At 46.4% G+C, this 13,606-nt stretch overlaps 1 protein-coding gene across 4 annotated transcripts in view; it reads left to right on the top strand.

Moving 5' to 3' along the window:
• CTTNBP2NL (CTTNBP2 N-terminal like) overlaps positions 1–10,790 on the top strand; it is a 55,641-nt gene extending 44,851 nt beyond the window's left edge. For all 4 annotated transcript variants that reach the window (XM_055312563.1, XM_055312565.1, XM_055312564.1 and 1 more), the window contains 3 exons: positions 1,200–1,430; positions 4,998–5,105; positions 6,691–10,790. In XM_055312563.1, coding sequence (XP_055168538.1) covers positions 1,200–1,430; positions 4,998–5,105; positions 6,691–8,169 — 1,818 coding nt within the window. In that variant the 3' untranslated portion in view covers positions 8,170–10,790. The remainder of the gene's footprint in view (positions 1–1,199; positions 1,431–4,997; positions 5,106–6,690) is intronic.
• The last annotated feature ends 2,816 nt before the right edge of the window (positions 10,791–13,606 follow it).

The following is a 13,606-nucleotide window of genomic DNA, read 5'->3' as shown; positions in this document are numbered from 1 at the left end:
CCCCCCAAAAAAAAGGAAAAAAGAAAAAGAAAACCTAGCTTCAGATGAAATACTTTTTAAAAAATTGATAAATGACAGTAGTTTTCATGACTAGATTTCATTTGAAAGCTTTAAATTATACAGTACTTGGTTTTTGAGGAAGTTTCTTCAATGTTGTATTAACACTTCATTTTTGTTTTCATTGTAAAATGTCTCAGGAACCTTTTTAATGTCAGTGCAGTAAAGTGACTGTCAATGTCTTCACCTGCATGTAATATCTGATGCTCACATGAGCTACAACTTCAGGTCCCCCCAAGAAGAGCAGACCGAGTAGGGAAGCCAAAGAATAGCTTTCCACTCCCTTTCTGACCCTTGGCTCCAACTTGGCACCCAGGGCCAAAGCCCTAAAGCAGACTCCAACACCAACTGCATTCTCTGCTCACCCTCTCTCCCATCCCCAAAACCCACCAGACCCTGATTGGGACAGAAAGGAAGACAGAGAGGAGGAGAAGGGGTGGGATTTGGCAGCAGGCAGAAGGGATCTGGTCTGCACTTCTGGTTGTACGTGCCTCCATCCTCTTGACTCGCCAATAACTAAATGCATTTCTGTATTTCAAATCACAGTCGGAGAATATAATGTGAAAACATGTTTAGCATCCGTTACTTATCCATATCCACCTTGTTACATCCCTAAATATTTAAACTCATAAAATTATCATGTTTACCATATTTTAGAAATGCAAATGCCATAATACAGAGAGATGCATTTGTAAGCAGAGGCAGGTAAGCATAGTGGCTAAGGACAAAGACTGGAGCCAGGCTGCCTGGGCTTAAATCCTAATTCTGACTACTTGTTAAATGACTAACCTGGAACAGGTTTACTTGGCCACTCTATAATAGTTTTCTCATCTGCAAATTGAAGACGATAGCACTACCTTAATCGGCTATAAAATTTAAGTAAGTTAATGTGAATATAAATGCTTATAACAATGTTTAACACATCGTTAGCTCTGCATAAGTATCTGTCCTCGTTAATATTATTATACTGTGCCCCCTCTCTGATGCTGTTTCTATATTGAGCTGGCCCAAAGACCAATCAGAGTTGTAGTAAAGCAGGTTCCACTCGTACTGCCACCACCATCCTTGATGTGTAACTGCTAGCAAATCCCCCTCCGCAGTAGGTTTAAAAAGCCAAATGCTTCTTGTTTCCTCTTTCCCAGGCCCAACACAGAGATACTTTCATTGAAGAACGCTATGGAAAATACAACATCAGTGATCCTCTAATGGCTCTGCAGAGAGACTTTGAAATACTGAAGGAGAAGAATGACGGTGAAAAGCAGCCAGTGTGCACAAACCCACTCTCCATTCTTAAGGTGGTAATGAAGCAGTGCAAGAACATGCAGGAGCGAATGCTGTCCCAGCTGGCCGCAGCCGAGAGCAGGCACCGAAAAGTAGGTTTGGCCAGTTGACCTGTGCCACAGAAACTCCTATGAAGACTTGTCCGCTGCCAGTTTCCACAGTGATGCAATCGGGAGGTCTCCCGGGTGCCAGAAGCCCCTCATCTTACCTAGGAGCCAAGAGATCAGAAAGAAAACACAAGTTACTCAAAACGTTTGATGTAGGGAGGATGCCAGACACATCACTTAAGACGGCATTCCTTCTTGATGTGACACTCCAAAACACTTGCTCTGTTTTTTCAGCTATTGATTATCCAAACTTTGGCAACAAACTGGAGTTTGACCAAGCTCTTAGCCGAACGGAGGCATTCCCTATTTGCCTACTTAAGTGATAAATAATGAGATTAATAGGTATTTGGGGAATGCTGCAAGAGAGAGAGAGAAAGAGAGAATTTACCTGCTTATAAACATGCAAGCCAATGGATTATTTTTATATATCTCTAGTTTTGAGATTTGTCGCATTTTACCTCTCAAAAAACCATAAACTGTCTCTAGGATTATTTACCTTAAAGCTGTTCTACCCTATTAGAAAGTGTGCATGCATGTGTGTTTTGGGGTTCAGGCCTCGCAGCCCCTAGTTAGGAAGGCAAACCTGTGCTTTCCTCTACCTCACCTCATCGAAATTCTAGTGCTTGTAATTTTATTCCCTGACCTGTCATTTGCCACTCAAATTTGGCCTGTAAAAGATGTTTGGCTAGAAGCTATGTTTTCTAAACTATTGGTTTAGATTCATACCAGCAAGGGAGACATCAACGCATTTTGTAGGAAGCATTTTATTCTGCAAAATTGGCTCAGCAGCTGCAAATTGATTACTTTTATATTTACCTGCATTAGAGAGCCATCTGCTTAAAATGCACCTGACAGATTGCTTCAGCATGTGTCTTGCCCATGTTTTTTTTTACTCTTCCCAGTGTCCAAATGAAAGTCCGGGGTAGAGATTCTTAACCACCAATGCGCCTCAGATGTTCCGTGATCCCCCCCCAGAAAATATACAGAATGCCGAAAGTTTACACATTTTTGTAGAATGTGAATTTTTTCCTCTGTCTTTAATTGAATTCTCAGAGTTTCCAAGACCTGAAGAGTTTAACTTCTAGTCTAGAATGAAGTAATCTAAAGACATTTATGCCCAATTTAAAATGTGTCCATAGGTCTGAGTTGCCAAAATTTGGAGGCCTTTTATGTAATCCTCTACGGAAGGATTCCTCTAAGGAAGGATTCCTTCTAAGGAAGGATTCACAGCAGGCTTGTTTGATAGGCAGGCCTTTCCCCTTCCTACATGAAGCAGCTGAGCTGCACTCAAGTGTTGGCTGGCTGTCATGGCCATGAAAGGTGTAGTGTTGGAATGATTTGTGGCTCTTGGTGATTAGGGAGAGGAAGAAATTAAAAATCAAAATTCTGTAATACTATATTTCCATATAAAATTTTTTGAGGGCAGCCCCAGTGGCTTAGCGGTTTAGCACCACCTTGTGCCCAGGGCATGATCCTGGAGACCTGGGATCTAGTCCCACATCAGGCTCCCTGCATGGAGCCTGCTTCTCCTTCTGCCTGTTGCGCGCTCTCTCTCTCTCATAAATAAATAAAAAATCTTTTTAAAAAATCAGATTATTTGAGTGTTAAATATTTTTAAACCAACTGCCAATCTATTTGTATGTGTTTTATTAAAGTAAAACATTGACTTTGTTACAAATCAAATAGTACCTAGAGGCTTATAATTAGGGTGCTTACTGCCCCAGTTTGCCCAAGAGCGTCCCAGTTGATGTCACTGGCCTTGGATCATCATTAGGAATGCCCCCTTGACTCACAGCAGTGTTGTGGTCAGCACTGAAGATGACATGGTTACCCTGCTTACTATGAAACATAGTTCCCTAGTCCATCTCTCCCCTTTCCTTCTTCTCCATATTCAGAAACAACCACTTTTTTCCTTTGACCATTTATTCTGGTAGCTAAGTCCCATATTTCTAAATGGTATACTATTCCCCCTCCCTGCCTTATCATTCTTGATCCTTGTATTTATACTTGATACTCGATACTTACAATTCTTGACACTTACATTGCTTCCTCTTATTATAGATGCCAGTTACCTTCCACCCTACCACCTTCCCAACACAGACACAGTGCCTTTCCCTCACCCTCATTCTCCTATGTCATAGCTGGCATCCCCAAATCCTGAGCCGGCCACATTCTGTTTCGCCTTATGCCTGGGCAGGGCATGCCAAACATTTTATGTTCAGGAATCGGGTAGAGGGGACACATACCTTCTGGAAAATACAGATTTGGGGCCAGAGCCCTTAGGTTCCATATCTCCTAGGGATCCTGCAGGACCCTGTGGCTTTCTCCCCACCATGGCCCTGTGGGTGTTCAAAGTGGCTACCACACCTCCTGCCTCTTTCCCTCTTCAGGATGTTATTAACATTTCTTGTCTGCTACGGTCTCTCTGTTTTTATAGGTTTTTAGCTTTTCATTCCATTTCTGTAACTTTAGAGAGTTCTCCAAAAGAAAAGGAGATGAGCAACCACCACTAGCCAAAACTTTTTCTATTAAATTGAAAAGTTAGGGTCTGAGGTTTTTATGGGTTTTTTTTAGGATTTCATTGAGTAATCTCTACACCCAACATGGGGCTCGAGCTCAACCCTGACATCAAGAGTCGCATGGTCTATTCACTGAGCCAGCCAGGGGCCCCAAGTTAGGGTTTTTTTTTTTTAAACCGGAAATGAAGCACACCGAGACATTTTCGTTTCCGTTAAATGAAAACATTTCGTGTTTCATGTCCCAGAGACTTTTCTCTCTCCATTCGTGAAAGTTGTTAGTGAAGAGAAGGGCTGAGAAACAGTCATCGGGAGGACAGTGCTCTGCACTTGAGGTCTGGCCCAAGGGACGTGGGAAGCAGGGGCAGAGGCGGCTGAGAAATCCCTTTCCTCTTCAGCAGCTGTAGGTGGGAGTATGTGGGAAATATCCCTCTAAATGTGTACAGTATTCACCTTAATTGGGCTTAATCCTTTGGTGCCAGGATAAGTGGAATAGGGGAGGCAGGTTAATTAAAAGGTCTTGTGAAAAATCTCCACATAAAATCCCAAGTGTTGAGGCTTTTTGTGTGCAGGCTGAGCCTGAGAGTCTCCCCACATCTTAGCTAACTATATACTACATGCTATGACCAACTAAGCAGGGCACAGTGATCTGAGCTTGAGGCAGGAGCTCAGCTTTCTGCTGTCCACGGTCCTGTCTTGCTTCATCACTGGCACCCACCCACTTGTCGGAGTAAACTGCCTGCAGTGGCTACACTCATTAATTCTCAGGAAGCTTCTCAACCTCTGGAGCTCATTAGTTGCTCTCTTCTATTCACTTGCCATTTTGTGCACCCTGAAATAAAGCCTAGGTCTTACGGTTAGCTCACCTGTCTTTCAGCCTGCTAGACAACATGATCCTTGGTAGCCGTAACCAGGATGGATGCATTGATCTCCCGAACTATCTTAGGTGCTTAGATCGGCGCCTAGTATTTAATTGTGTCGTGTTCTATGTGGGTTTTCTTCATATTTGGATTTTTTTTCCTTTAATTCTTTAAAGGTGATCCTGGACCTTGAGGAGGAAAGGCAGAGACATGCACAGGACACAGCTGAAGGGGATGATGTCACCTACATGCTGGAGAAGGAGCGAGAGCGGCTGACCCAGCAGGTAGTTAAGGCGAAGGGGCTCAAGCACCATTTGGCTATAATAGCATTTCTCAAAGACTGTTCTCCAGGCTGTAAATTAGTGTTGCTAAAAACAAAGGGCTTTGCAGTCCAATAAATCTGGGAATGACTGGATTAAACAAAATGAAATAGGTTTCTTTCTTTCTTTTTTTTTCTAAGATTCTGTTTATTCATGAGAGACATAGGGACAGAGAGCCAGAGACAGAGACAGCGGGAGAAGCAGGCTCCTTGCGGGGAGCCTGATGGGGTACTCAATCCCAGCACCCTGGGATCACACCCTGAGCCAAACAAAGGCAGATGCTCAACCCCTGAGACACCCAGGTGCCTAGTGAAATAGGTTTCTAATTCATTAGGCCCTTTAGTATAGATAAGCACATCCTGAGTCTTAAGAACATGACAAGGTGTTCTGAGTTTAGCAAATCTACAATTTTACAGTCTTTGATATAGAGCATTCACTGCAGGACTGTCATTCCATAGAACATACTGTGGGAACACCAGCTTCAAACTCTTGAGCATTTTGACTTAGGAATCCCAGTAAGAAATACTGTTTACATCACAATGTATATACATTTGTGCACACACACACACACACACACACACACACACAAAGAAACACATGCCTGAAACAAAAATCTCGTGAAATCATATATCACCCTTACTGCTTACATTAGCCATTCATTTTTTTTAAAACTTTGATCGTAGCTCATGAGATTGGTTTCCTCATCCATTAATGAGTCTCAGAGTTTGAAAAACACTGACTAATAGAGTTCTGTCAACCCTTTCCCTCTTGTACAGGGTTGCTGTGCCTTAAGTAGGGTGGGGAGAATAATTAAAATAGACTGCATTTATGTAAAAAGTAGAATTTAAATGCATCTATTTGTTTTAAAGACCAAAAAGAAGGATTACTGAAGTTTCAGAAGTGTTGTCTTCTTACAGGGTACACTTACCAGGATGAGTACTATATCATACACCTGAAACTAACAGAACACCACATTAACTCTACTGGAGTTAAATAAGTGAATAGGGGGATCCCTGGGTGGCGCAGCGGTTTGGCGCCTGCCTTTGGCTCAGGGCGCGATCCTGGAGACCCGGGATCGAATCCCACATCGGGCTCCCGGTGCATGGAGCCTGCTTCTCCCTCTGCCTGTGTCTCTGCACCCCTCCCCCTCTCTGTGTGACTATCGTAAATAAAAAAAAAAAAATAAGTGAATAGCTCTGTTTCCATCAGCATTTATCACGAAACCTGGTGCACAGGGCTTTGCTGTTACCCATACAGGTCGCTTCGACCCTCTGACCTAAAACATAGACAATGGCCTGTATTCCTATGGATACAATATGAGCACTTAGACGTGCCTCCTAAACCATCAGAGAAAGATTGAACCGTAGTGTGTACATTTCTGTGGCAGGTGCTCTGATGCTTCAGGCATATTTGAACTAAGCATGTGGCATAGGTGGCAATCCATGTGCCCGACAAGCGCTAGCCGGGATGCACTATCTGATAGGAGCTTTGCACCACATCTCTTTGCTTTCTTATCCTAATCAAGCTGTATGGTGGCCTTCTTTTCTAGTTGGAATTTGAGAAGTCCCAAGTGAAAAAGTTTGAAAAAGAGCAGAAGAAGCTGTCCAGCCAGCTGGAAGAGGAGCGCACCCGCCACAAGCAGCTGTCGTCCATGCTGGTGCTCGAGTGCAAGAAAGCCACCAGCAAGGCGGCCGAGGAGGGGCAGAAGGCGGGCGAGCTGAGCCTGAAACTGGAGAAGGAGAAGAGTCGGGTGAGCCAACTAGAGGAAGAGCTGGCAGCTGAGAGGAAACGAGGCTTGCAGACCGAGGCCCAGGTGGAGAAGCAGCTGTCTGAGTTCGACATCGAAAGAGAACAACTTAGAGCAAAACTGAACCGAGAAGAGAACCGGACCAAAACCCTGAAGGAAGAGATGGAAAGTCTGAAGAAGATAATGAAGGACCTGGAGGCTTCTCAACAGCATAGTGGCTCCACGGAGCAAGTGGGAAAACCGGTAACCGTGTCTAAAGGCACCCTGACTGAGCCTCCCGTGCTGGTGTCTGTGTTTTGCCAAACAGAAAGTTCGCAGGCAGAAAGAACCCATGGGAGCAACACAGCCAAGGTGACAGCCACCGGGCTGCCTGGTCCCACCACTCCTTACTCGTATGCAAAAACCAATGGCCACTTTGAGCCAGAGACACAAACTGCCAAGGAGTCAATGATCGGTAGCAGTGTGGAGAGCCAAGTGCCTCCACGAGACAGATCTGTGGGGTTGGCCCAAGAGAAAGCTGTGGAGAATGGTGGGTGTCCTGCGGGAATTGAGACTCCCGTCCCAGCAACCGGTCACCTCCCGTCCAGTGGGGGCTCACTGTCTCCCAGCAGTACCGCCTCCTCCTCCCTCACCTCCTCTCCTTGTTCCTCCCCAGTGCTGACTAAGCGCTTGCTGGGGTCCTCAGCCAGCAGCCCCAGCTACCAGTCCTCCTACCAAGTAGGGATCAACCAGCGGTTCCATGCAGCTCGGCACAAATTTCAGTCCCAGGCAGATCAGGACCAACAGGCCAGTGGTCTGCAGAGCCCCCCATCCAGGGACCTGTCTCCCACCCTCCTAGACAACTCTGCTGCCAAGCAGCTGGCCCGCAACACAGTCACTCAGGTGCTCTCCAGATTCACTAGCCAGCAAGGGTCCATCAAGCCCGTCTCCCCCAACAGCTCTCCCTTTGGCACAGACTATCGAAATCTGGCCAACGCTGCCACCCCAAGAGGTGACACCAGCCATTCCCCTACTCCAGGGAAAGTGTCCAGCCCGCTGAGCCCTTTGTCCCCAGGGATCAAGTCCCCCACCATCCCCAGAGCTGAGAGAGGAAACCCTCCACCCATCCCACCCAAAAAACCTGGCCTCAACCCTTCTCCATCCACTACCACTCCACTGACCAAAACTCATTCCCACGCCTCTTCTGTGGCCACCACAGAAGACCTAGCCGTCAGCTGCTCTTCTACTGCCATCGTAGCTAACGGCAAGGACGTGGAGATACTCCTGCCCACCAGCAGCTAGTCCCTAGCGGGAGTCTCCACGGCTGACATTCCACCAGATTTCGTCCAAGAGCTCAGAGTCCAACCGTTGAGTCAGATCATGTTATTTATTTTGATAGGAGCTGAAACCATCTGTATAGTCCATTTAGTGTATTTCGCCTTTCTTTGTATTTTTTTAAGTAGAAAGTGAGTCATTTGGATTTGTATGCCTCACACCTTTGTACTAAAGCTAGAAGGGCACCTCAAAGATGTCTCAAGCTCAGCAGTCACTGTCTCGTGATGGAGAAAGCTAATTGAGGACAGGCAGTGATTTGCTGTCTAATTTGGGGACTAGAAATCACTCAACGCTCATTTTGAATTATGCAGAAGTGGTTCATGCAGATTTTTATTCCAGATGAACATGTTTCAAAAGTGCCTGAAATAAGCCTGCAATACAAATATGGTCCTGCAGCAACAATACAAAATGGATCATGTAACTGCAGAAAGCGAGATCCTTCATGAATCCTGAATGTTAAAAACCAACACTGCTTTTAATCCTCTTTTACTGTTTTAATATAAGCTTTGTGTTCAGAAACAAGGCTGCGTCAGTAGGACGGGAATCCTAAAGGTAGGTGTGACCTCACCACAAAGCTGAGCTCTTAGAGCCCTCAAGAATCCCTCCTGAGCAGGAAGCAGTAGGGGTGCTGATTTTCTTGTACTTCTGAAAAATGAAGTCACTCCCCATTTCCCACATCAATTCTTGAATAGAAGGAAATCACATCTCCGTTCAAAAAATCTCTTCAGGCATCTACTGTTGTGTAAGGAACTTCTGATTCCAATTGCTGTTACTTGAATAGGAAATGGTTACTCATTCTGTATAAAAATTTTGCAACAGAATGAGATCTTTATTATGTACTCACAAAGCAATACCTTAAAATTCACTATCTTTGTAATATTATAAGTCAGAATTATACAGGTTTTACCAAATTGCCACACTTCTTGTCCAAGCTGCCAGCACTTGGTGTCTGTATCTGTGGAACCAAATTAACTTTTCCCTAAATGGAAGTATACATATATCTGTATAGATGCACACCCCTTTACGTGTTTCACATACACACACCTAAACACATGAATATTAGTGTGATTATACCTTTGGAGTTTGCAATATAGCATAAAGGTGAGTAGAAATGCACATTAGGATTACCTAACGGAGCAACTAGACGTGGCTGGGACCCCATCTGTCAGAGGAAGGGCGTGGAATTCCAAACGAAGTCAGATCTTCAGGGACATAAAGGGCCAGAGTCAAACCAACCCCAGCGTCACAGAACTCAACTGGCTGTGTAAATGAGTGAAACCGGTCAGTCGGGGGCTGTAAGAGCTGGGGTGGGGTGAAGCTGTAGCTAACTGAAGTGCCCAAGCCCCCCTGTTCAGCTCCAGCTGCTTCTCACCATGCAGTAGTGCCCAACCAGGGTTACCAGCTCGAGTTTTTGTGAAATCCAAATTTTCATAGAAACGTCCTCACTTTGAAGTATCAAAGTAGATTCAAAAACAATTTTAAACTGCTGTTTAAATGCTTCTGCAGCTGGGTCTAGCTTACCAGCTGCCAAGCTGCAACCTCTTTCATTCTAGAAACTTCTGTCATTTCCATTATTGTGAGTTTCTGAGGACAAACACCTCCACTCTTTCCAACATATAGGCTGGTACAGCTGACAGAGGCCGCAGGATATAATGACTCTCCCCATCTTCCAAGTAAGACCTTGCAACCCAGCTGAGATGAGGTGGTTCTAGGACTTTTTGTCCTCAGGGATGGCAAGGTCCTGGTATCCTCACATACATTCTCCCTGGCCAACATTACTCAGCAGCCCTGTCCTCCTGCGGTAATTTAAATCTATTTCCTCTTAATCCAGTATGAATTGATGGGAGACAGGCTAGTGATAGAAATCAATGTATAAATCACAATTGGTGTCTCCAGGGCTTACGGTTTGATTAAGGCCGATACATCAAAAATTAAAATACTACTAATGCCCCAGGGTGTCTACCAAGTGATGAATGGGGCATCTTATAAACTTCCCAAGGCAATCATGCATTAAACCTCATTCCCTCGCACGGCCAAGTGAAGTGATAAAATAGCTAAACTTTGTAAACAGGATGGGGGCTACAGTCTCAGAGTGTTATTACCTCTCTTGCTTTAAATGGTAATCTTAAAAGTTGCATTGTGCTCTTCCTTTGTTTTGGCATAGATCTATATATAGAGAGATTCTATAAGGAAGTTTATTTCTTAGGAAGTGCACTGAATAATGTATTTCTTTTACAGTGTAATATGGGGGTGGGGAAATGCAAAAGAAATGTGTATTTTTGCTAGTTGCCTATCTTCTAAGATAAATAAGCACAATATTGCAATGAATCCAATAATCCAGCTAGGTATTATAGATTAGTATTTTAAGTTTGCTGTAGATCGTGTGTGTGCTAAGTAAAAGTTCCACAATCCACAGCTTGGGTCTTAACCCATGTTGTGGAAGCTAGATTGCTAGTCAGCAGATGCTAGTGGATGTGCAGCACAGACCACAGGCACGAACCAGGCATTCTCGTTGTGAAGCCAAATGTACCATGCAGAAGTCTTCATCCATTTTTATAGCAGACTGCATTAAAACAAGTTAAATCATACTGTCTGGGCAAAATCTAGTCTTGTTTGTACAAAGGGAAGGATGTTGCACAACCGGGTCTGTTTTGTCAGGGAAGGAGCAGGTGGTGTAGAGGGAGCAGTCGCCTGTGGCTTCCAAAAACCAAGTGAGGTCAGTAACCCATCCATGTTAGGCTCCACAAGGAGCTGGGATATTGGTTTTCTTTAGAACCTTAGAGCTAGAGGAAGCCTTGGCAGTAATCCAACCTGCAATCCTTAAACCCTTGGGGGTTCCAGACCTGAGAATTTAAGAAAAGCTAGACTCTGTCCCCAGAAAAATGGGCATACCAAGAGGCATAATGTGGTCGAGGGCTTCAGAGGATCCAGAAACCCTGCAGCCATCCCTGATTCGTGCTCCCGACTGTAAGGATGCCTGCTCTCGGCCTGCCCTGGCATTTAACAGAATGACCAGTGTGCCCCGTGTCTCCTCACCCAGTGCTCCCGGGCTGCACCGTTAGCCAGGGCAGGCCGCAGGCGGCAGAAGCCCCTGAAGCTCCTGTGACAGCGGGGATAGTCACATGTGGTGAGTTGCCATCCTTCAAGCCAATGTATGAGTGTTTCAACTAACGCTGGGCGTGTCTGCGTTCCTGTACCAGCCGCTCGGCAGTGCCTCGTTTTCTCAGGGTCCCTTGAGCCTGGCATGGGGCCTCCCCTCTGCCCTCTGTGCCCAGTGCCTCCCTCCCCCCCCACAGACAGCGTCTCTGTCCTCCAACACTCTTGGATGTGGCCTCTTCTGTACACTCAGCTGTGGAGAACATTTTTCTAGGCTTTGGTTCATTTTCTGAGTTATTTCTACTGATGTGGGTGTTGCTGAGGTGTATCCATGGGACGGGTGAGCCTGGGTTCTCCCGCTCTGCCTGTCTTCCCCAGAAGTAGCAAGGCCACCTTGTCATTAATTTATAAAGTGCTCTTCTGATGCTTGGTCCTTTAAACAGAACCTCAAATGTCTTGAAACGCTGGCTTCAAAGTAGTATCTGTTCTCAGAATCGTAAGGCCAAAGTAGCCAGTGAGCAGTGTTCCAAAGGAGTTACTTACACCTAATCGCTGTAAAACAGGTTGAGAAAACTCTGGAGATCACCCATCTGCCAGCTGTCAATGGCCAGTTCATTGGTAAAAGCAGAGGAGGGGAAAGGAGACCGAGGTAGTGGTTCTCAAACTTCGCCGTAACCCGGAAGCTTCTAAACTAAGACTCCTGAGGGAGTCAGGGGCCTTGGGGCTGGCTGCTCAGGTGCTCTGCGGCTCGCACTTTGAGAAACGGTGCCTCATGGCCTTCCCTGCTCTTTCACAAGAACTTGTCCTTTGCCTCTGACCCCAGGAGATAGTTTAAACTCTTGAATCTGGTTGGCCAGACTGTCAATGATACTCAGAGCCAAGAGCGCCTACTTGGGTCCAAGCACCCTGTGTACTTGAGGCCCTTGGGGCCCCGAGGTTCACACAAGGGCCCTTAGTAAGTGCCACGTGGACTGAAGCCCCCAGTGCTTCCTGTTTTCCACTACCGGTGTTTCCTGGCTTCTCCTGAGGCAGCAGGTAGCCGTGCCCAGGCCCCACCCCGGGGATTCTGACTCCGTAGCCCCAGGTGGGGCTTTAGTAAATACCCAGGCTGATTCTTAGGATAGACCAGGTGTCAACCCTGCAGGACACCACACTGCTCCTTCCACTCATCCTAAAAAACCCCACCCCCAGGAGTGAATTTTCAGACCCAACCAGTGCCAGGAGACCTTCATTGGATCAGAGAAGTTGGACAAAAACAGGGATGCTGGGGCAGCTCAGCCACTGCCTGAATCTTGATTTTGGCTTTGGGCCAGGATCTCCAGATCTGGAGATCAAGCCCCATGTAGGGTCCCGCCCTGGGCGTGGAGCCTGCTTGAGGTTCTCACCCCTCCCACCGTCCCTCCCCTGTCCCCCCCCCCAAAAAAAAAGTCAGTAACATCTTTCTTGTGATTCCCCTCAAGCAGCCAGATGTTTCCTAAGTTTAAGATGAGCCAGAAACCAAGGTAGCAATTATGGAAAACCAGTGTAACTGTTCCCTGCCCTCGAGATGCCACATTCTAGTTGGGAGGAGCAGAACATTGACCCACAAAATCTTAACAGAGGCAACTAACCAACGGAATTAGGGTTTAGACGCCACGTGCGGTTAGTGAAGGTGATCCTGGCAAGAGCACTATGGTAGCAACAGAGTCCTTTGTGGGCAGGAGCCTGTTAACTAGAAAAGGGGCGAATGTCTCCTCCTCTTTCCAGAGCAGTCTCGACCTGGTAGAAGGTATCTCCCTGTGTTTGCGCTCTGTGTCCGTTGGCTTCCTTGATCCTAGGACGTGGGCAGGGGCACGTGAGTCCCCAGGAGCGGCTGCAGTTTCAGGGAGACCGACCAGACACGGTGTGCTGCGCTTTCTGCAGGGCTCCGAGCTGGTGGAAGGAGCTCGCAGGGCCCAGCCCCTGCAACGTATTCCCCAGGAACTTGTAGGGAAGACCTCGGGAAAGGCAAATAGAGAAAGGACCTTCTGGCAAAAATGCTACATTCCTCATAAGTGTTCCCTCCTACCCCCACAATCTCCACCGGCAAGAGAGAAATGAAGATCGAGCTTCGGAAGGAGTCACATGAATCATCCTGGGACACCTGCGAGTGACTTACCGCTCGGAGGCCTGTGAACACAGCTTCGCTTGTCCCCATAGTGTGAATGTTGGTGCTGCCATTAGGCCGGGGAGCACAGGGCTCTCTCCTGATGCCACGTGAATGGTGACCTTGGAGAAATTACCGGGAGGCGCGGCAACAAGATTGGCCTTCTCCCTGGGGAGTCAGGCA

Source organism: Nyctereutes procyonoides, unplaced genomic scaffold, assembly GCF_905146905.1.
Source record: "Nyctereutes procyonoides isolate TBG_1078 unplaced genomic scaffold, NYPRO_anot_genome, whole genome shotgun sequence".
NCBI lineage: Eukaryota > Metazoa > Chordata > Mammalia > Carnivora > Canidae > Nyctereutes > Nyctereutes procyonoides.
This window is presented reverse-complemented; position numbering and strand designations above follow the sequence as displayed.